Genomic DNA, 24,026 nt, shown 5'->3' with positions numbered 1-24,026 from the left:
GTCTATTTTTGTATGTCCAGTTTGCAATCATACATGATTATCAAGTTTAATGTCCATCGATGTAGTCCTCTGCGCAGTCCTCTGCACGTATACCGCTCTTATTCCGAGTGTCAATCCTCTTGATGGGCCCGGCTGGATATAGAAATGAATTCTGTAGTTTTGCATTACCTAGTTTCTCAAATGTATTTCCACTTCATTCTCTTAGTATGTGAATTCCAATTCTTAAAAGTCCCGCAGTTGCTTACATTTGCAGCCAATGCAAGCTTCTGTTTCATGTAATAATTACACTTGGAATCTCGATCCAAGCGAAAAATAAGCATCATGTAATTCGGCAATTACGAGTTATATAATTATCCATTTCGTCATTGGATATTTTGCCATCGTGCCATATAATAATATAAATTAGGGTTTGCATGAGTGGTGCCTCTTTTTGCGAGACTCCGGCGGTCGGTTTTGCACTATTTTTTGGTGTGATCATCCAGATTGGGCAGAACCTGCTTTTTGTGTCTGAAAAATTGCTGGCCCCGGGTCCGAGATCGTATCTGATTACCAAATCTTTTTTTGCCTCTTTAAATTTGCAGCTTGATACTGCTAATAGTGGTACATGTACAAGATACTGCCTACAATAGCATTTCGGGCCATCTAAGAAGGGTGCATCAATAGTAGGAAGTTCTTCGGCTTCCAAGCATACTTATTTCTGCATAAAATTAGAGCAAGGTTAAACGCAACGGAGCTCGGCTTTAAACTTGACAATCTACACTACTATGACCCGAACCTCGGTTACCATCCACAAGTGACAATGAATACTCCACCATGCTGAAATGCTGCAAAATCTAACAAGTGTTGAATGCGTATATGTGTCCATTTGCTAATTGAACACCGCATAAGTTTGATCTGTATTATGTTCTCGTGTTTGGGAATCCTAGTAGCCATGTCCCCTCGGACAAGGGTCCAGATCTGGATCTTTTGACTCTGAAGAATGCGAGAGTCAACGAAAGCCGATGAGTCCTCGGTAACTGTTGCGTCAGCTCCTTAGGGTATGCTGGCAGTTTACAGTCCGTCCGGTAGATGCAGGTCTGGTAAAAAGAGTATGTAATCTCTTCTTCGTCTGTATCAAAAAAAAAGAATTGGTAGTGTCTCGGTTGGATATAGAACGTTTTCGTATTACAAATCACATTTTGACTTTTCTCGGTCTTTTATCTTTTGGCATCAATTCCTTGGACATTATTAATACTTTTAAAAAGGGTTATTAATTGCTATTCTCTAGATACCTCTCTAAACAATAACTAACTAGCTGTTTAAGTACAAGTCTTTCTACGAACCTAAAATAACAAATCTAGCTACAGAGCAATACCCCGTCCAAACAATTGAACTTTAAAAAAAAATTCCTCAAACACCTCATTCCAATTTTCATTTCCGAGTTTTTTTTCACCAAATCCATTTCACAGTCATAAAATAAAATAAAAAAAAATATTTCAACATTCTTCTCTTTCTTTCCTTTTTAGCAAGAGCAAGAATACCTCCAGATTTTTTTTATTAGACACTTACAGGTTTAATTGTTGTTGATTTTACATACAGCTAGAAGGGACAACCAGATTGTAATAGAAGTTCATCGCAATTGTCACTTTTTGAAAAGGGAAAATTATACGAAAAAATAGGGAGAACGATAATTGCTGTATCCTTAAATTATCCACAAACATTTTTAAATAAAGATATATATATAACGCAAATGGAGCATCAGATCCAGTTCTTTCCCACAGATGCCGTCGAAATAGACTATGAGGCATTGCCAGAAGATGCCTCATTGGCAGCTCATTTGGGTGCAGGTGCGCTTGCCGGGATTATGGAACATACAGTTATGTTTCCTATTGACTCAATTAAAACAAGAATGCAAATGTCCTTTTCAACAGAAGCAGTTTCCCGTGGTATGATAAAGTCAATTTCTAGAATTAGTTCTAGTGAAGGGTTCTATTCCTTATGGAAAGGTGTTTCTTCGGTTGTATTAGGTGCTGGTCCAGCTCATGCCGTCTATTTCTCGGTGTTTGAGTCAACAAAGACATTATTAGTTAACAGATTAACAAACTCCCCTCATTCCAATAAAATAGTGACTGATGCCAATCACCCGATATTTGCGCTGGCTGCAGGTATAGCTGCCACCACATCCTCCGATGCTTTAATGACCCCCTTTGATATGTTAAAACAACGAATGCAAGCAGGTGCGGCGTATCAAGAAAATAAATCAACTTCAATAAGGTTGATGAGATTAGCAGGTGACATTTATAGAAAAGAAGGGATCGGTGCCTTTTACATATCATATCCAACAACATTATTCACTAATATTCCTTTTGCAGCATTAAACTTTGGATTTTATGAATATTCATCATCTATATTAAATCCATCACATACATATGATCCATACTTACATTGTGTTGCTGGTGGTATTGCAGGTGGTATCGCTGCTGCCCTTACCAATCCGTTCGACTGTGTCAAGACTGCATTGCAAACTCGAGGAATCACCAAGAATGAATCCTTGAGACATGTCGATGGGTTTAAAAGTGCTGCTAGAGCCTTATATCAACAAGGTGGAATCGGTGCATTTACTAGAGGATTAAAACCAAGAATCATCTTCAATGTCCCAAGTACTGCAATTTCATGGACAGCTTATGAAATGTTTAAGGAAATTTTGATTAGAGGTTGAGAGATTATTCTGTTTTGTTTATATTAAATTTTTTTCAGTATACACAAAATTTTGATAGAATATTATACATCCATATTGTTACCAGGGACCTACTTCTCACAATATGTTGAGATATTATTAAAAGGTTAGCAATCTTTTGTCTAGCAATTATCAATTCGAGTTTTAATGATTAATTGTCACGTCTGCTTCGTTGTTTTATTTAGTTGTCTACTTTAAAGTTTCTTGCGTATTGTTTGAAACTGTGTATATTAGAACTTTCTTTGTATATAAGTTAAATCTTCCATTCGATTATTTTCAATGGCTATCCTTGTAATGCTCTAAGTAATGCATCTGCTCGAGCAATATGAGCCAATTCTCTGGGATTACGTGATAATTGTTGGGCAACGAATGAAAACAAAACACAGGAACCGAGAAATCCTAATAGATTAAAAAATGCAGCACGAGAATATAATCGTTCTTCTTCTTCTGTTCTAAATGAGGCAAAGATTCTCCTGATACTAGCTATGATCATCGCATTTGCAATATTTTGATGCTGTCTGGGGTATGTTTTTGAATAGTTAAAAGAACATGAAGAGATCTTTCTTCAATTTTTTTCCGTTCTACGAACTGGGGATTGAACAGCAGCGAGCCCAGAATTTTCTACCACGACGATCAATCTCCAAGGACCGAACGAACCGTTCCAACCCCCGTATAAAAAAAAAAGAAAACCTAACTCAAATCGATGATCGGTATCGGGTGCCTAATCTATAAGATCAGGTTCGCAAATTGCACTAAATAGTCCCTCCTTCTAATTGTTGGAGGACCAACCATCCGCGGCGCCATTCCCATAACAGAGCACCGAAGCGTCTCCGTTGTAGATTTCTTGTAACACCGCCCATGCGCTTCCGCGCTCAGGAAACCCTCAGGGGCAAATTTTGTAATTGGATGGACCGTACCACCGAATTTCCCACCCATTTTTTTTATTATTATGATTTTACAGTGAAAATCCTTGTGTAAAACGGGTAAATGCGAAACGATCTGAGAAAAGTTTAACGCGAGTATGCCAATTGCTTGGAATTCCGCGATTTTGGTGTAGACCGCTTTTCCTAGAGAACAGTTGATAATTTGATCACGTGATTAAGCGGATTTTTAAATTGAGTCCCAAGTCGTAGCTTTAGTCTATTCGGATAGTTATTCGACTCACATGGTATGTGGAGCGGAAGAAATGCTACTGTTTGATTAGTTCTTAGATTCATCTTTTCGGCTGGGTGTAATTAGATCTTCATTTTTTTGAACATTTGGGAACAGATTGGGAGAATTTTTCTGCCCTTTTTTGCAACCATTTTAATTATCTAGGGGTATACAGTTTGTACCTTCAAGATACGGCATATATTACATTTGCGAATACTCAGATCTAAAGGCTGTCTATAGGTTTCGTAAGAAGAGAATATTGTCTATGTGAAAGGATTGAATTGTCTAATGTATGGGAATCGGAATGTAATTACGCAATGAAGGCTGATTTTCAAACGTATAAATTTGGGCTCTTCGGATGTGGATAGGCATGCGGATTCAAGCTTCGCGGATCAATTCTTAGAGACAACAGCAATAAGATGTTAAGAAAGTCTATTAAATATAATTCATATGTATTTTTGGTAAATATTTTACAAAATCAATGTTGTTTGGAAAATAGTACATAAAATCTTGTAGATATCCATGATCTAGAAGCGGTTGTGTGAATTCAACACCGGTTAGCAAACAGTGGTTTTAGACCTATTATATTTTATAGATAGAAGCAAGGTTGTTGATAAAAAATAGATACAAGTTGGAACTGGTTTATTGTTGCAAAATCTCAAAAATATTTTCGAGCCTCTCGCTACTTTCTTAAGAGTGACAAAATGCTTTCAGTGCTATCCGATCTATAGGTTTTCTGAGTTAAGCTAACAGGTTTACACGCTAGCTTGTTCTGCAAGAGTCATCATATTTAATTTGAATGTGCGAGTATACAGAACTCCTTTGCTCGTACCTCACTCTGCCAGGAAAGCTGCCCCCAAGGAACCTACGTCTCTGACCTAACACTGACTGATTTCATTTCCAGAAGATAATACTCCCTTGGTTGCGTCGGGAATCTGAAGGTGAAACTGAAACAGAACTGTTCTGGAAAATGAACATTCACACCTTGCACGCTATTTCTTTGTCTGGTTGCGTCATACGTTGTTTCAAAAGGATCTACAACGGAGGGGAATCCCGAGTAAACTGATCAAAATAACAAATTATTAATCTTTCGGATCATTTCAAGATATTTTTATTTGGATTCGTTCCTTAATTACATGTCCTGATCATCCCAAATTTGAGAACAATTTTATTCCGTATTTATCTTACATTGAGCCTGGATTGAAAGCCCGATTTTTAATGTCATTGATAGTTCATCTAGATCTTAGAGATTAGTAGAATCTCGATTTGTCATCAGATACGGCATTTTGAGACTCAAAATGGAAATGACCTCATTGTCGTAAGTTAGAACCAATTCGAAGCTGGTTATTTTTTTCTTAATTTTTATTTTTTATCAGATCGGAAAAAATATTTATCAGATGGCTAAACTTTATTTTTTATTTGAAATTCATCGAAAAAAATATTTTAAGCAAGGGTTTCTTTTCCAACCGTATTTTGTTATCAATTACATCAGCTGCAGCCACGATAATGAAGTTGCATTGGTTGCTTTTCGGCAATTGTTTCAAAGCACAACAAACCATAGGGATTGGTTAATTCTCTTTGTATATACAGGATTGAACTTAAATTATTCAAGGCTCTCCTTAGGTCGCATTAACGTAAAGAAATTTCGGAAATAATTGAAGTTTAAAAGGAAACAAACCACAAAATAAATTCATACAATTAAAAATTTCTTGGTAGTCACCAGTTGTTTCTGTGTACCGAACTGTATACTAGATCTTCGGATCTCTACGTTATTTAAGTTATTACATGCTCATGGGTTCGTCCAGTTGAAAGTTCATTTGCAATATTACGTTGCCATTTGAACTCGCTTCTGACTTTCTTGTCCATCTAAGCCTACTCAATTCCTCTTCTGAGTTGCTTTCTCTTCCGTTCCGTTCTGTACAGCTTCCAATTGTATTATTTTTGATCAAAATTATCAGATTCAAATTAAGATGCCTTTAAAAATAATTTAAAATATCAAGAAATTTTCACCTATATGTCACTAAAACAAAAAAAATTCAAGATGCATATTTCCAGCGAATTAGAGACGAGTACCCTGAAGAACAATAAAATTTCAAGTCCAACAATCAAAGCCATTGATGTATTCCCTACTTCTTTAACGAATCAAACCTAGAACTCTTTTGGGAGCTAGATACGAAGCAGAGATGGACCTGATGATATAGATAAGATACAATCTACTTACAAACGACAATGTATGATGTTTTATTGTAGCCAGGCATTGATAAGCAACTAGGTACAACCGTTTCCCCAAAGATATTTGTGTACGGAGTATTACATTCTCTAAAAATGTCTTGGATGGTCATCCATTTTTTAGCGCTTTCCTCTTCATCTGAAAATGTTACGTGAAAGTTTGACACCTCCTTCAAAAAAAACAATGCCAAGAAAAATCTGATCTATTTCTGTTCCGGAAAATTAGCCACAAGAAAATAAATAATTACATTTTTTTTCTTTTACAAAGCATGATGAGATTAATCTGACTAGGACAGCAGCATCTTCTGCAAAGGTATAAATATCCCATGACATCTTCCTGACTCCCCTGCTTATAATTCTATTTCCCACTCTAATCAATATCTAAGATGAGTGATCAACAAAGAGATGGTATCGAGCGTGCATCCTCCGATGACGTAACAAACACACTTAACGAAGAAAGAGAAAACATTTCCAAGAGAGATTATCTTGACCAAGAATCTGATCAAAAGATCTCTGACACTGAAACTGACACTGAAGAAAAATCAATCGGGGTTAGGAAAGCTGAGATCTTAGCTGCACAATGGAATGGTAACAAATGGTTACACGTTGTTTTATTAATTTCTGCATTCATTGTTGGTTATGCGTATGGTTTAGATGGTGCTACCCGTTGGGTTTATACTGCTTATGCAACAGCTTCCTATTCTGAACATTCCTTGTTAACCACTGTTGCTGTTGTTACTTCTGTTGCCGGTGCTGCTTGTCAACCAGTCTATGCTAGACTTTCTGATGTCTTTGGTCGTTTGGAAATCTTCATTGTGTCCATTTTATTCTACGTTGTTGGTACTATCATTGAATCTCAAGCTACCAATGTTCAAAAATATGCTGCTGGTTCTGTCTTGTACCAAATTGGTTATACTGGAGTTATTCTTATTGTCATGTGTATCTTGGCTGATTTCTCCAGTTTGAAATGGCGTTTATTCTACTTATTCGTTCCAACCTTCCCATTCATCATTAACACCTGGATCTCCGGTAATGTCACTGCTGCCGTTGGTACTAATTGGAAATGGGGTGTCGGTATGTGGGCTTTCATTTTCCCATTGGCTTGTCTCCCATTGATTGGTTGCATGCTTCATATGAGATGGAAGGCTGGCAAGACTGAAGAATGGAGAATCTTTAAGCAAAGGGAAACTAAATTCCAAGAATTAGGATGGTGGGGGTTCACAAAGTACTTATTCTGGCAATTAGATATTATTGGTTTGTTACTCTTAGTTGTCTGTTTAGGTTGTCTTTTAGTTCCATTAACTCTTGCTGGTGGTATCCATTCTAAATGGAAAAAAGGCTATATCATTGCTCCAATTGTCGTTGGAGGTGTTTTATTACCAGTCTTTGTCTGTTGGGAACACTGGGGTGCCAGACATCCAGTTGCTCCATTCCATTTATTGAAGGATCGGGGTATTTGGTCTGCTTTGACTATTTCATTCTTATTGAACTTTATTAGTTCCATTGAATCAACATACCTTTATACCGTTTTGCTTGTGGCTATTAATCAAACTATGAAATCCGCTACCAGAATTACTTCATTGAGTTCCTTCGTTTCCGTTGTCGCTGGTTTCTTCTTCGGTTTATTCATTGTTAAGTGGAAGAAATTGAAAGGTTTTATTATCTTCGGTTGTTGCATGTGGATGGTTGCCTTGGGTCTCTTATACCATTTCAGATCTGGTACTTCTTCTTACGGTGGTATCATTGCCGGTGTCTGTTTATTAGGTTTTGGTCTTACGTTCTTTTCATATCCATGTAACGTCTCCTTACAAAGTTGTACTACCCATGAACATATGGCTGTTATTATTTCATTAGGTTTAACTGTCTACAGAATTGGTTCAGCTGTTGGTGCATCTATTGCTGGTGCCGTTTGGTCTCAAAAGTTGTATGAAAAGATTTTACAACATACTGGCAACTCCACTTTAGCTACTTCTGTATATGGTGATCCGTATACCTTCATTGCTCTGTATGCTTGGGATACTCCAGAAAGACAACAAGTTGTTCTTGCTTATCGTGATGTTCAAAGACTTTTGATCATGATTGCCTTAATCTTCACTGCTCCAATGATCATTGTTGGTTTCTTCTTAAGAGACCACAAATTGGGTGATGAACAAAGTAATGAAGAAGTTGAAAAGAAAGAGCAACGTGAATCCTTAAGTGTTTATGTTGCTCAAGGTTTCTCTGGATTCACTTCTAGATTTCAGGGAAAGTCTAAACAAGAACCTCAACCTACCTTTTAACTAATAATATGATCTTTTAATGTGTATAGTAACTTTCGCGACATAAACTTTAATAATTTAATGATATATCTAATTTTTAATAATTGATCAATTAAAATTCATCTTTGGTAAATAGTGATAGTTTTGATCAACAGTCCTCTTGGTTGCAAAAAACTGAAATGCAGGTGAGAGATATCTGGGGTATAAATTTTTTAGGGCTTCAACCCTATCTTGGCACGTGATGGAAAATGAATCTTCCAACTTTTTTACTCAATTGCACGACTCCGGTTTTACATGCAAGACAAAAAATTTGTTCGCACAGAATAGAAAAAATGTTTGGCTTACGTAATCCTAAACCTAGTAACAGACTGGGAAAAAATCTTAAGTATGAGAAACCTTCTTTGGTACTAACAAAATCTCCTGCATAGTGAGAGGTGTTACTGGAAAAAAAAATTCCAACATAGTGAAAAAAAAACCTCCTAAAGAATTTTTTAACCCTTTCTTTTAGTTTAATAGAATCATCAGAGTCTTATAGTATTAACCATGCTTATTCCAAGAGAAGAAAGAAAGAAGATCCACCAATACCTCTTCCAAGGTATGTAACACACGAGAACGAATGGAAAGGAGGGACTTTCAATAGATAAATTTGAGGGGAAAGAATCGCATTTGATGAAACGCAATATCATGAACCAATGACCTTGAAGAATTCAACTAGAACGAACGAAATCACCACTACAAAATGAACGGCGCCTCTAGAAAATTAATATATCACGTCATTTGATACAACCACGCGATTTGAACTACTACTCGTATATTGAATACCTCGGGATAGATATCGAAATTAAGTTGAGAATAAAGAGGACCAACATGCGTACCACTCAAATACAACCCAGATGATTTCCCTTCTTACTATTGAAATACATCCCTCAAAGTAATTATCACGCAAGAGTTATATATACTAACACATTCTATAGAAGGTGTCGTTGTTGCCAAGAAGGACTTCAACCAACCAAAGCACGATGAAATTGACACTAGAAACTTATATGTCATCAAGGCTTTACAATCCTTAACCTCTAAAGGTTTCGTCAAGACCCAATTCTCATGGCAATACTACTACTACACCTTAACTGACGAAGGTGTTGAATTCTTAAGAACTGAATTAAACATTCCAGAAGGTATTTTACCATTAACCAGATTGAAGCAAGCTCCAGCTGAAAGACCAAGACCATCCAGAGGTGGTGCCCCAAGAAGAGGTGGTTCTGAAGGTTACAGAAGAAGAGCTAGAGAATAAATGTGATAATGAGATTTTTTGCACCTTGGATCAATCGAGGGAAACAAGGAGGAAGCATATAATGGAATGGTGATATTCGACAGTGTATTTTTATTATATATCGTTTATTATGGTTGAATATATAATTGTTCATAACTTTTTCCTAATCCCCCCTTTTGTATTACAAGTTGTGTTGATTTTATTTTATTTATGTTCTTTTTCAAAAAAATTTAGGTTGTCATTGCATAGTGATTACTTTCATAGTTTTCCTTTCTTCATTTGTAGAAAGGAGAATGCCCCCATTTATAACTTCTAATATATAAAAAAAGGTTTATCTGTATAATATCGAATTATTGTATGAAAATGTAGAAGAATTTGTAAAAGTAAAGTTGCAAATTGAGATATTTACTTAGCAATTAAAATTAGAGAATCGAGATATTATGAGATATCTAGCGCAAGACCACGATATCTCACTGCAATTAACTAACTATATTGAACCCTCTACAACCAATCAATCCATGAGCTTCAGGGTCAATCCCCAACGACAAGCAATTTACATTTGTGTTCATATTAGTTGATATGACAATCATTTCGTCCTTAGTAGAGCTGTATTTGTAAAATCTATGGCCAGTTTTGACTTTCAAAGTTGATCAAGCATCAAGATATTCTACACCTACTTGATCTAAACAGTCGCAAGTGGGAGAGACAATATATTGATTAAATGGTTTGCTTGTTCAGAGCTTGATGAAGTTTCCATTGTTGCACGTTGAAAAAGGCGGCCGCTCGACTTGACAACAATGTGATGATTAAGACACGCAGAAATTCTAATTAACTTGTTACACAATATAACAGATTTTAAAGTTTCAAAATTGGAAATATAAATTGGAGTAGGTATCCGCAAGAATCACATCAATTGAATTTCGAACATCAACAATGACATCAAACGAATTACCTCCTCAACCTTCCCCAAAGGATGCTGCTACCAGTATAGGTTCAAATGGTCAAGTTGTTTACAAATCTCCACCAAAAATTCTTTATGCAGTCGCTGATTCCAAGGGTGCGCCATCCAATCCTGTTCAATTCGTGCCCCAAGTAGAAGTTGAAAATGAGCCAGCAGTGAATTATGTACCATTTCAATATGCTGGAAGTCAATCATGTCATACATATTTACTATGTGATCAACCAGTTAAAATAGAACCTGTAGTTGAAAAGCCACCACCAGAACCCAAAAAGGAAGTGAAAAAAGTTGAGAAAAAGATTAATACTACTGTATTTGATATGGATTTAAGAGAACTTTTTGATAGTGTAGATACCAACAAGTCTGGTAAGATTTCTGCTCGAGAATTAGGAAATGCTTTAAGTAATTTCGATAAAACCAGATTTCAAAATTCAACCATTGGACTTTTGATTCATTTATTTGGTTCTAGAAAGACAAGAACAATAAATTTTGAACAATTTGTTGAATTATGGGAATATTTACTTACATATAGAAAGTTATTTGTTCAAGCTGATATGAATATGTCTGGAGATATTTCATTTGGTGAATTTTTGAGGATTTTGGAACAAATTGAATTTCATTTGGAGATTGATATTACTTTAGATCTTTTCTTAAGATATAGTCATAAAACAAATGGTGGAGCTGGATCTTTAAAATTTGATTGTTTTATTGAAATATTGGAACTTTTAAGAAAGTTGGCTAAGTAAACTTAAAATAAATTCCCAAAAAAATAATTGCACCCACATGTCCCAAGAAGAAGAGAGGAGCCTTTATTTTTCATTAGGGACAATTTCAGTTTTCGTGGGCGAAGAGTGTCACAGCGAATAAAGAGATGATCACTTTTTTTTGGTTTTGGTTAATTTGAATTGTATGTTAAGTGAATCAGTGTGTAATATCCCCCCATCTGGGATTACTACATGAATTTAAGCCAATTGAAGCTTATTTTTTTATATCAGTACGGAAATTCACAATATTTTTATTTTTATTTATTAAACTAATAAGGACATTTCTAACCTATTGAAGATTACAACAGAAATAGATGTGTAGTATGTTCTTCTATATATGAATTATGCATTTCAATTGTTGGTTTTAGTGACAGAATCGCTACCGAAACTTCTCCATCTATTCTGTGTCAAATTCATTGTGTTTTATTCGTAAATTTGTTATCACGTGAGATCTCTAATCTAATTTTAGCCTTTACACGAAAAAAAATAAACATAAAAAAAAAAAGTTTTTTCCTTTTGCCGTTATTCGGCAGGGAGTTGAATTCTTGAATGAATGATGTCTCTCTCTCTCTCTCTCTCTCTCTCTCACTCGTTATGGGAAACAAAAAAAGATCCAATTATTAGGGAAACTTCAACCACATTAATTAGTTACATCCATAGCATATTCATTGACAACTAAGCAACTAAGTAACCCTCCCAATGAACGACTTGCCACTGTTTCCAACTCCTCAGCAAGCAACAAGCTATGCTCTGAGTCTGTCATCAACACCACGAAAACAACCTCAGCCACAGGCTAGACCACCACCAGGTCCTAGACATGGAAGTAATCAGTCGTCTCAATCACATCAACAATATCAACAAGCACGTCCACCTCAAGCTTATGCACAACCAACCCCAGCAGAATACTACAACTCTCAAACAGCCCACGCTGGTCGCTCCCCACCCCCACATGCGCCATATCAACAACCAATTCACCATCAGCATTCTTCACCTAAACCTTCATATCAACAACCAGTTTATCAGAATCCACCCCAAGGTTATAATCAGCCACCACCTCCGGTAACACCCATGCATACTAGTTATCAATCACAAGTCCCACCACCTCAGAAACAACCAGCATATCAAGTCGCAGTCGCACCACAACAAATACCACAACAAGTTTATCAAAATGACGGTCACATTCCTCCAAAGGCAAGGAAACAGAGCTATGGAAGTTCACCTCCACGATCTGTAAATAGATCTAGAGAATCTTTACCAGAGAAAACAGTTTCATCAAAACAGAAACTAGAAATGGAATTAAGAAGTGTATTTGAAAAAGTGGATGTTGATCATTCAGGAAGAATCTCAGCCAAAGAATTATCTTATGCATTATTAAATTTTGATCGTACTAGATTTCAAGATTCTACTGTTAAATTAATGATTAATTTATTTAGTTCGGAATCTAGTAGTAAAAGTTTGAATTTTGAACAATTTGTATCATTATGGAAATATTTATCAGCATATAAAAAGTTATTTGTACAAGCAGATACTGATAAATCCGGTGATATATCCTTTGGTGAATTCCAAAAGGTGTTGGAACAAATAGGTTATAAATTAGATACAGATCTAGTATTACATTTATTCCTGAAATATAGTGAAAGAGATGAAGGTAGAGTAGGGAGATTAAAGTTTGACTCATTTATTGAGTTGTTGGTATATTTAAGAAAGTTGACAGATGTGTTTAAGAAATATGATAAAGATTTATCAGGAACAGCAGTTATAAGTTTTTCCAATTTTTTGTTTGAAGTTAGCAGTTTGACATAATATGAACAACAACAACAATAACCCCATATATAAATTTAATATTAATTAATTAGTCCTGTGTTTATGTAAAATTGTCTAGATTTGTAATATTTTAATAAATTCATTAAAGAATTCCGTTTGTTAGATAATTTAATGCGAGCACATTTACTTAATATCTGTGTATAAAAGTTCTATACTAAAACTACTAATTACTACTAATTATACAAATGAAATGTAAACTTCTTCTTTTAAAAAAATCAAATGAAATAACTCTTCCAAAGTACTCCTTCAAGATCTTGTATTTGATCTTCATTAAACACCTTACTATCAATATGCCAACTGTCTTGTCTTGTTTTCTTAAACCTACCCAATGTTTCTTTTGCTGTCTTACCAACTAATCCAGGAACACCAGTACATTTGTTTGCCAAAGTGGTCAAGATTCCCGGAATCCATTTTGGAGGGGGGGATGAGAATGCAAATGCATGCACCAACGCACCTAATCCCAAAGTAGCTCCATGTAAGATAATAGAATCTTCTTGATTAATGTTCTTATATCCGGATTTCCGATAGATCTTTCTAATCTTATCTAATTCTTTACCATAAGATTTACTATATTGAACAACCAATTCTTCAACTTCATCAGGTGGGGAAATATGAATTAATCCAGACAATGTAGATGCCGCGGCTTCTCTAACTCCAACATGTTTGTGATATAACAAGCTATTTGTTAATCTAACAACCCTTGCTCGTTGTCCTCTCGATAATTTAAAAAGATTCTTAAAGAAGACAGTTTCTGTAAATTCACCCATAACGATTGTTTGAACGAGATTTAAATCCTTCTTAGAATAATCCTCCAACATTGAAATAATTTCATCTAAACGTTTGACAGTAAATGGAATCTGTGAAACCTTCTTTAACACCGTGATTGGATCAATACTTCCTAATTGACATACTTCTTTCAAATGAATTAACTCAAGCAAAAATGGAACCAAATGGGTAGTTACATACTTTTCAAACAATACAGCAATACTTGTACTTAATACCTGCCTTAACCATGTCAAAACTGTTGTTGAAGTATAGATATAATTGGATTTTAATATTTCTTGTGGAGTCAATCCAACAACTTCTTGTCTCCAAATCTCAATTTGATTAAACAAGCTAGGAACCAAATTCAACAACTTACCAGGATCACTACCTTCATATAACATCAATCCGGACATCTTATTAGTACGTTCAATAAATTCTCGACTACTTTCAACATTTTCAGCATAGTAAGGGAATGACAAAACAGCAATCAATGAACCAATTTGTGATCTCACAGCAGCATACCTATGATTAATATTCATAATACATAATTCTAAAAGTTTATCTGGTTCAGGAAGACTCCATGAGATAGAAGATACAGTTGATCTAATATAACTTACTCTTGTAGATTCTTTAAATGCTGAATCGGAAGTTGGATCAATTTGAAACCCAATAATTTCATTCATAACCTTTGGAAATCTTCTACCATCTATATGTGCAGGTAACCACCAGGCGAAAATGTTCCAAATACCCATTGTATCGGGTGATAAATCTTGATTAAGAACTCTTCTTAAATAACTGCATACAAAATCGTCACGTTTCTTACTATATTCTGGATCCATGAATTTTGATCCTAATAAAATCCCAGCTAATAATTCACATGTAACAATATGTGCACTCTTATCATCAGAAACATAAATGGCATCAACAACACTTAATAAATCATCATAGGAAAAGTTGCGTGTATAATCATTTGAAATCAATAAAACTAATGCGGCTGTCACAAACACATCGGTACCTTGGAAAGCAGAATTGGCATCGTTATCAGTTACCCATAATTTCACAATTCTAAGGAACCAATCTCTATTAATAGTTTTCGTGAAACCTAATAATGCTTGTGCGTCATTCTCTTTCAAATTAAGTTTATAGAATGGTGTTTGGGAAATTGCCAACATCTTTTCATCCCAGAATAACCAACCGGTGTTGGCTTTATGATCAACATAGAAATTAGGATGTTCGGTATTTTTCATTTCTTGTTTCCAAGTTTCAGTATAAGAAACACCATTATGGGGTTTGGTATCAAGAACTTTCAAATTCTTGGGGATATAATACAAGTCATATGCTTTTTCAAACTCATATTCAAATCCATGAAGAACTGTTAACTTATTGATAATCCTGGTCATACCTTTCAAGGCAAGCCTTGAAATCGTAGGATGCTCAGTCGATGCGGCTCTGGATAATAATTGTAGAGTGTCGCCTCTTGTATCAACTTCCAAATATGCTTGAATATTAACTAATAAATCCAAATTCAACAATGTAGTCTTCCAATGACTATTCGTCTTTTCATGTTCTAAAACCTTTTCTTGTAATTTATCCAATTTTTCAAAATAAAGCTTTCTCTTCTTTTCTTTGGCCAACTTAACAGCTTTAATTTCCAAGTCAATGAATTGATCAGGAGGTCTGATTGTGTCGATAGCATCATGGTCAAGAATACAAACACTACTTGGTGGAGTGATAGATTTCGTGATACCACTAAATAATGACTGGGCCATAGAATGGACTTCCACATTATCAACAGCAGAACAACGATGTAATAATTCCACATATTTTTGAACATTAAAGAAATCATTTTGGACCTTAGATCTAATCTTTCGAAGTGTAAAAATACTCAAACCGCTTTCGATCTTCTTATGATCACCTGCTTCTAATGCTTTGTTCAAGTATTTAAATGCTGATTTGATAATTAAGTTATATGATCCATTCAATCTCTTCATTCCATCAATTAAGATCCCTTGGGCATTTTGGGCAATACTTGAATATGTAGAAACTGATAATTTAACTACATCTTCTAACAATAACTTATCCAAATTAGTTTCAGTTCTTGAAGTAGCATGCAATGCAACTCTAAACAGATGATAAGCTTCCAACCTTGCTCCAATAGCAATTCTTGTAAATGGTTTTCTTATTCTATTGATAGTTTGGATATAACTGACATATCCATAACTGATTCTAGCATGACTTGGATCAAGGGTTCTTTCTCTTCCAACATTCGAAAACCAAATATTCACAACATATAAGAAATTCTTAAATACTTTAGTATTATCTCTAAAATTATCAACCAAAAACTTGAAAATAACGTGCAAACTTCTTCCAATCAAATGTCTGGTCTTATGAATCTTTAAATACAAATCTCGGAATTTACGATGTTCCGTATCATTACCAAAGAAATAATTCGAAGTATATAAACTTCTTTCCCTGAACGTAATTGCAGGATTCATACTTGACATATGAACACCATCAATCAGGGGCGTATCTCTCCCTGATTCATCAAACCCTGGAGCAACAGATTGTGGTCTACTTATATCTATAGAATGTCCTGAAAACTTTGAAAATAAATGCCCATGATCAGTTGAATCTGGAGACTTTGGTGATTTTGGTCGACGGGCATCATCCATATCGTCTTTACCGATACCAGTTTCATTCTCTTGTTCTGCTTGTTCATTCAAATATTCATTAATCTTGTCAAATTCAACCATATAATCAATTAAATCCTCATTGCTCAAATCATTCATGATTCTTGACATGTTTTCCAGAACATTTTCTTCATATAATACATCCTTCTGAGTGGAAACTCCTTTAAGAGCTCTGATTCTTTTTAATAATAATAATCGTTGTTGAATAGATACTGATTCAGAACTTAATTTTGGAATATCTTCTTCAAAACATGGATCTAACAAGTATGAAACACCAGATAATGAATACGACAAGTATAATAAATTCATTCTCAATTCATCAGTTGTTTTCATAGAAGATTTAACATCTTTTGCTTCTTCTTTATCAAAATCATTCATTAACTTCGTGATATTTTCTAATGCTTTAGTTGCATGACCATTAAAAACTTCAATCGCAAATGAAACTTCTCTCTCAGTAGGAATAAACCAATCAAAAGTTGTATTCTCTTCTGAAAATCTTTCTTCGTGATTCCAGAATCCACCCCAACATTTCTCAGTCACACCATACCTCTTTTCATACTCAGGTGCAATCAATCTACATTCCTTAATTCTAATCTTAGTCACCGATTGTAAGATTTGATTAACTAAGAAAGTACTTGCAAAAACAACCGGCCCTCTAACCTTCTCCATTAAGAAATAAGATAACTCAGTGAATTCTTCTGCCATATCCACAAGTTGTTCACCGGCATTTCCAATACATTCATTCAAAATTGTTAAATTCCAATATAAACTCTGATCACGTGGAACAATATCTACGCCAGTTCTTGAACCACCAGCACCATTTTCTTCAATTTCTTGTCTGATCTTTTCCATGAGAATTATGGCATTTTTCTTGAAAGATTTTGGATTTCGTTTAATTATCCCACCGGCAATTTCTCCAACCACATTTGCAATTGTATGGAAAGTATTATTGAATATAAATTCAAAGAAATCTTCTTCAAATCGTTTAATTAAGTCATCTGAAGTAGATTCAAAAATGATATAAAAGAATTTTGGTAATGAAGTGGCTAAATCATGTTCAATTCCATTACTTTTGGAAGGATCTGGTAAATTTTCCAATAATAATGTTAATCTTTGAGTCAAACTTTTCAATAAATCCAAAAATGCCGATGTTGAGGATTTTAATGCTTCAATTTCGGTTTCTTTATCAACTTGAAACTCTTCCATATCACCATCATACATTTTTCTCTTTAGATATTCTAAATGATCCTGAGTAAATTCAAGAGCAAAGGTTGGATTTCCATCTCCATTAGTTAAATCATAAATTGGTGCATAGTTGGCAACAGATGCAATTGCTTCAAAGGTTTGAATTGTCTTTTCTAAATCATTGGAATCTATACCGGGTAATGCCAACAGTAATAATCTAGTAACGTGTACACGATATATTGGGGTGGAAACAAAGAATCTAGATAATGTATCAATGGATCTAAGTGCAATTGAAACTCTATGGGTTGAAATTACCCCTTCCAAAGATTCATAAATATCCAAAAGTGTATTCTCAAGCACTAATTCTGGTTCTAAAAATGCTAATAATTGTAATGTAGAAAGGTAATCTTCTGTCGCATTTGTCTTTTTCGATTGAATACCGATTTTAACAACTGGTAAGAAAACTGAAACGAATTCTTTAACGACTTTTCTAGAAAGTTTAAGTTCTTCAGGGATGTGATGATTAAATCCATCTGTTTGAGTTTCGGAGTTATATCTTTTATGAAATTGATAAACTAATGCAATGACTAATTTAGAAATTGGTCTTGTCCAATCACCAGTATTGGATGGATGGATATAACTTTCAATAGCATTTACTAACATCTTTAAATAATAAATAATTCCCCCTTCTTCTAATGCACTATCTCCAGTCATTGAAAAGATGATTGCTGAAGCAAATCCATGGAAATATTTGGTTTTCATTGAGGAGTATTTTTCATCCATAATGCTTAAACTGTTAATTAAGGTGTTTACCATGAATTCCATTTGATCTTTAGTATATAAACCAAATTTGCCCAATTTTAAATAAGATGCTGATGAAGGGTCATCATTTAAAAGTGAAAATGCTGCCATTGAGAACACTCCTAACCTAGATGTAACTTGCGCATCAAATCCTTGGATTCTATTCAATTTCAACCACATATAAAATAACGAATGAATATAGTGACGGATATCATGTTCACTATCTGGACCCTCTGGAGTAAAGAATGAAGGTAAAATGGCTAACGATGACACTACCATTGATGAATTAACAATTGAAAATTGACTAACTAACTTTTGATACATTATTGGTAAACATTTTTTGTCAAAAAAGAATGTTGCTCTTGCAGCCAACCTTAACAATTGCTTATGATCCTTCTTTTCAAACGGTACTAAACCAGTGTCTACTGCGGGCAAATGATGGTTCAATTCTTTGTATAAGTTTTCCCAAGGCAATCTTAGTCCTTCATCATATAACAATTTTTGATCCTTAGTTAATAATTCAAAAACCCTGACATATGTCTTGAGACTAACATGTTGACCTCTACTGAGGCATATAGCGTAATATACTCTAGATAAACTCAATCTTAAACTAATTGGCATGTCATACTTCATCTTAAGCCAAACCATCAACTCATGAGTCCAAGTTCTTACTCCGACAACAGCTGCAGATTTGGGTGATTTTTTATGTTGTTGTGTTGATTCTTTATTACCATCTTCATCATCTTCTTCTGCATCTTCTTCTTCTTCATCTTCACTATCTGAATTCTCAAATTCGGTTTCTGTCATTGTTTCATCATCATCAGTATGTAAATCAGTCGGGTTCATTTCGAATAAATTAGTTTCTAAAGCCAAGTCAACATCAGATAGGCCAGATGCATCTTTTAAAGCAGCCAAGTCCTTCGCACTAACAGAAAGAGACCCTTGGATATCAAGAGTCTTTATAGCAATATAAAGATGAGATACGATATGACTTAAAAATTTTGCTTGTTCAGGGGGACTTTCAATTTTATAAGGTAACATTTTAGGTAAGTTCAATGTTCTTGGTCTTGATCTAGCAAAAAATCTAGATGTTGGATCTAATTGTAATTTATATAATTCCTCTGGATCGTTAGGATAATCTAAATTATAATGTTGTTCTCTACTAGAAACAATTGTTCCATAAGATGGTCTTCTTGCAGCAACCCTATGCACCTTTTTGATTGTAGTTGGTGTAAATGAACGTAATGTTTCTTCACTATCAAAGATGTGAGGTCTTACTTGATACAGTGAAGTTACTCTAGGGATTGGTGACATTGTGCCTAAAGTAGAATGAGTTTTAATGGGGATAGGTGCTGTAACATTGACCTTAGGAATATTAAGATTCTTATTGTTTTTCAATTGATCTGTAGGAGGAATCATATTTTATAAAATTTAATAAACTTTTAATAATCAAATGGTGTTATCTTTTTAATTAATTGATAAGAAAAGAAAAAGGAACTTTCTAACTTCGTGTTTTTTGTTTGGGTTTTTTGCCAATTGGATGATTTTTTGATAAAATCTTGGTGGTTGTAAAAAAGAAAAGATTAAATCAAAATTTATGAAATCTTAAAACTGGGGGGGAGGGAATGGTAAACGATACTCTAAATGACTTAATACTTGTTAGCGTCCAATTGATATAGCAATTTAGAAAGAGACTACGAAAGAGAAGAAAGAAGAGAGAGAAAGGAAGGCAAAGTAATTGTTATTGTACAATGTGGAAAGGGGATGGAATTTGGGGGGATTTAGGGATGGCAAAAAAAATCATGGGTTTTTCTTCAGTCCCAAGATTTCTCTCTCATACAAAATTTCATTCACTACACCAAAAAAATAAGATTAGTCTTGATTTGATGGCAAATTTTTCAACTGCAACAAATACTTATTTTCAGTTGCTACCGTACCCTGGGGATAAACCCATTGAATCAAGCAATAGATCGTCCATCGGTTAAAGAAAGCGAAATATTCACACCTGGCCCTGTCAAGAAATTAGATTTCTTGAAGTTTAACTCAATTTCTGAGAACAGAGCTTATCTATTGAGAAGAGTGATCTATTTCTGCCTGATTTGATGCTCATGCAACCCTCTACTATTTGTGATTGAAATGGTTAAGGATCGATGACGTAACTGGGATAACTGTATACTTGTCCGGCATATTTTCTATAATGTGGTCATGTGACAATATTTCCTAATCGGGATGATTTCACTATGGAATGGATCGTGACCAACTAAATTCTAGATTATTCTGCTATTTATGTGATCGAAAGCTCATAGAGAGTATCTTTAACAAGTAGATATGGTATTTCTCTTGTACTATACATTGGGGCCAATTGATAGATCATCTCCCTTATAATCTTACAATTCTACATCATTCTATTAGCTGAAAGGCTTTAACTTCTTCTTGAGCTGCTTCTTCCACTCATCTCAAAAAAAACAGAAAGAAAAAAAAGAAATTGAGAGAAGATGCACCAAAAAAAATAATTTTTTTCCAACGTTGTTAATTAAAAATACAATGAAGCCGTTAAAGAAAAAAAATTTTAACAAACACTTCTTCTCTTCTTCTTCTTCTTCTCTTACTTCAATACAAATAGTAATTCCACTATGTCTGTTTCTGCATCAAAAGCCAAGAGAGAACAAAAGCGTTTGGAAAGAGAAGCAAAGAAATCTGCTGCTGGTAAATCTACCAAAAAGACAAAGAAACAAGCAGCTAAAGATGCTGAAGAATCTGATGTTGAAGATACTGAAACTCAAATTGCCAAGTTGAAATTACAACAAGATGAATATGGTTTATCTGATAGAGTTACCACTGGTATTTTAGATTCCTTGGAAACTTCCAGAGATATTAAATTATCTTCTGTTTCTCTTTTATTCCATGGTAAAGTTTTAATTCAAGATTCTACTTTAGAATTGAATTATGGTAGAAGATATGGTTTATTAGGTGAAAATGGTTGTGGTAAATCTACTTTATTGAAATCACTTGCAGCAAGAGAATTCCCAATTCCAGAAGTCATTGATATTTATTTATTAAATGAACCAGCTGGACCAACTGAATTTTCTGCATTGGAATATGTTGTTAGAGAAGCTGAACATGAAATGCAAAGATTAGAACAATTGGTTGAAGATCTTATTGTCAAGGAAGGTCCAGAATGTCCTCAATTAGACGGTATCTATGAAAAAATTGATGAAATGGACCCAGCTACTTTTGAATCAAGAGCTGCGGTTATCTTAACTGGTTTGGGTTTCAACTCCGTCACCATCAACAAGAAGACCAAGGACATGTCCGGGGGTTGGAGAATGCGTGTTGCTTTAGCTAAAGCCTTATTCGTCAAACCAACCTTATTATTATTAGATGATCCAACTGCCCATTTGGATTTAGGTGCCTGTGTTTGGTTAGAAGAATACTTGAAGAGATTTGACAGAATCTTAATCTTGGTTTCCCACTCTCAAGATTTCCTTAATGGTGTCTGTACAAACATGATTGATATGAGAATGAAAGCATTAACTACATACGGTGGTAATTACGATTCTTATGTTAAAACCAGAGCTGAATTGGAAACAAACCAAATGAAACAATATAACAAACAGCAAGAAGAAATTGCTCATATTAAGAAGTTTATTGCATCAGCTGGTACTTATGCTAACTTGGTCAAACAAGCCAAATCTAGACAAAAGATTTTAGATAAGATGGAAGCTGATGGATTGATTCAACCAGTTGTTCCAGATAAAGTATTCACTTTCAGATTCCCAGATGTTGAAAAATTACCTCCACCAGTCTTGGCCTTTGATGATATGTCATTCTCTTATTCTGGTAAAGACGAAGATAACTTATATGAACATTTAGATATTGGTATCGATATGGATTCAAGAGTTGCATTAGTTGGTCCAAATGGGGTTGGTAAATCCACTTTATTAAAATTATTCCAAGGTAAATTACAACCCCAAAAGGGTAGAGTCATTCAACATACTCATATCAAATTAGGTGTCTATTCCCAACATTCACAAGATCAATTAGATTTAACCAAATCCCCATTAGAATTCGTTCGTGATAAATTCTCAAATATTTCTCAAGATTATCAATATTGGAGACAACAATTAGGTCGTTTCGGTTTAACTGGTGAAGGTCAAACTTCTCAAATGGCCACCTTATCAGAAGGTCAAAGATCTCGTGTCGTTTTCGCCCTTTTGGCTATCGAATCTCCAAACTTGATTTTATTGGATGAACCTACTAACGGTTTAGATTTATCTACTATTGATTCCCTTGCTGAGGCTATTAATCAATTCAATGGTGGTGTTGTCGTTGTTTCCCATGATTTCAGATTGTTGGATAAAGTCGCCAAAGACATTTTTGTTATTGAAAATAAGACAGCTACTAGATGGGAAGGTTCTATTTTGGACTATAAGAAATCATTGGCTGATAAGGTTGTTATTTAATCAAATTTCATAGTTTTTCTTTATTTGTATTTTAGTGGTGTTTTGTTTTTTAAATAGGTTATGCTTATTGAAAATTATAGAAGTTGAAAAGAATTATTTTGTAGATATTGCAGTTGATCATTACTCGTCTCGATATGCAATGGTGGGTTTTGTAATCGTTTTTTTCTTTTATTTGTAAATCACCAATGGCTGCAAATTTTTATTCCACCATCCTTTTTTTATCTCTGGAGCCAGAATCTTTGAAAAATTGTGAAAGCAAAGTCTCTGGACTGTTGTAGGTTCATATTTAGAGCTTCTTAAGCGTACAACTAGTCAATCCGAACTTACCGCGAAGCAATATTGAATGAAGATATTTCCCTCAAAAATTTTTGAATCCCATTTATCCTCGAAAAATGACAGAAAACTACACACACAGAAAATAAAAATATCAAACTTTCATATTCCTTGGTTAGCCTTCGATCTCCACTAACCAGCAATACCAAAAATAAAACCATTCAGTTGCTGGTTGGTTCAAAAAATCAAAAATGGAGGAGTCCGGAGTCGAACCGGAGACCTTTCGCATGCTAAGCGAACGCGCTACCAACTACGCCACACGCCCAATGAAAGAATGGTCCCTAGCAGGATCGAACTGCTGATCTCGGCGTTATTAGCACCGCGCCTTAACCAACTGGGCCAAGGGACCTGTTTCTTTGATTTGGGATTTTGGAATTTTGTCGCCAGTTGCAATTTCACGTGATTTTCGTTAATTAATTGCAGTTTGCGCTTATTGTCTTCGTTTTTCGAAGCAAGATTCCAAACTGTATTAGCTAATTATATCGCAGGTGAACAAACGGGATTTATGAAGAACAGGTCTATAAATGAAACTATCACGTTACTTCGGAGAATCATTAAAACTATTGAGTGTCCGGACATCTCAAAAACATATCAAGAAAGTTCATCGACTAATACAAC

General features: G+C 34.7%; 8 protein-coding genes across 8 annotated transcripts; 6 read left to right on the top strand and 2 right to left on the bottom strand. All coding sequences in view use genetic code 12, as the record gives it.

The window, feature by feature from the left end:
* Positions 1-1,729: 1,729 nt before the first annotated feature.
* On the top strand, positions 1,730-2,698 carry MRS4 (Fe(2+) transporter; the record flags this gene model as incomplete). The annotated part of the gene is made up of 1 exon (XM_049407356.1): positions 1,730-2,698. The coding sequence occupies one exon, from the start codon at positions 1,730-1,732 to the stop codon at positions 2,696-2,698; it is 969 nt and encodes a 322-aa protein (XP_049266659.1).
* Positions 2,699-2,999: 301 nt separating this feature from the next.
* On the bottom strand, positions 3,000-3,209 carry J8A68_000039 (uncharacterized protein; the record flags this gene model as incomplete). Its single annotated transcript, XM_049407245.1, has 1 exon — positions 3,000-3,209. One exon carries the CDS (start codon positions 3,207-3,209, stop codon positions 3,000-3,002), a length of 210 nt encoding a protein of 69 aa, XP_049266658.1.
* Positions 3,210-6,483: 3,274 nt separating this feature from the next.
* Positions 6,484-8,376, top strand: SIT1 (siderophore transporter; the record flags this gene model as incomplete). The annotated part of the gene is made up of 1 exon (XM_049407135.1): positions 6,484-8,376. One exon carries the CDS (start codon positions 6,484-6,486, stop codon positions 8,374-8,376), a length of 1,893 nt encoding a protein of 630 aa, XP_049266657.1.
* Positions 8,377-8,898: 522 nt separating this feature from the next.
* On the top strand, positions 8,899-9,646 carry RPS10 (40S ribosomal protein eS10; the record flags this gene model as incomplete). Its single annotated transcript, XM_049407024.1, has 2 exons — positions 8,899-8,950; positions 9,330-9,646. The coding sequence occupies 2 exons, from the start codon at positions 8,899-8,901 to the stop codon at positions 9,644-9,646; spliced, it is 369 nt and encodes a 122-aa protein (XP_049266656.1).
* Positions 9,647-10,558: 912 nt separating this feature from the next.
* J8A68_000036 (uncharacterized protein) lies at positions 10,559-11,329 on the top strand (the record flags this gene model as incomplete). The annotated part of the gene is made up of 1 exon (XM_049406913.1): positions 10,559-11,329. One exon carries the CDS (start codon positions 10,559-10,561, stop codon positions 11,327-11,329), a length of 771 nt encoding a protein of 256 aa, XP_049266655.1.
* A 717-nt stretch (positions 11,330-12,046) lies between these two features.
* On the top strand, positions 12,047-13,150 carry J8A68_000035 (uncharacterized protein; the record flags this gene model as incomplete). Its single annotated transcript, XM_049406802.1, has 1 exon — positions 12,047-13,150. One exon carries the CDS (start codon positions 12,047-12,049, stop codon positions 13,148-13,150), a length of 1,104 nt encoding a protein of 367 aa, XP_049266654.1.
* A 236-nt stretch (positions 13,151-13,386) lies between these two features.
* Positions 13,387-20,031, bottom strand: BLM3 (Blm3p; the record flags this gene model as incomplete). The annotated part of the gene is made up of 1 exon (XM_049406693.1): positions 13,387-20,031. One exon carries the CDS (start codon positions 20,029-20,031, stop codon positions 13,387-13,389), a length of 6,645 nt encoding a protein of 2,214 aa, XP_049266653.1.
* Positions 20,032-21,245: 1,214 nt separating this feature from the next.
* Positions 21,246-23,075, top strand: KRE30 (ATP-binding cassette family ATPase; the record flags this gene model as incomplete). Its single annotated transcript, XM_049406583.1, has 1 exon — positions 21,246-23,075. The coding sequence occupies one exon, from the start codon at positions 21,246-21,248 to the stop codon at positions 23,073-23,075; it is 1,830 nt and encodes a 609-aa protein (XP_049266652.1).
* Positions 23,076-24,026: the final 951 nt, after the last annotated feature.

This window comes from Hemisphaericaspora subhashii, assembly GCF_019202705.1.
Source record: "Hemisphaericaspora subhashii strain CBS 10753 chromosome Unknown scaffold158, whole genome shotgun sequence".
NCBI lineage: Eukaryota > Fungi > Ascomycota > Pichiomycetes > Serinales > Debaryomycetaceae > Hemisphaericaspora > Hemisphaericaspora subhashii.
Note: the sequence above shows the minus strand (reverse complement) of the source record. Positions and strands in the feature narration are given on the sequence as shown.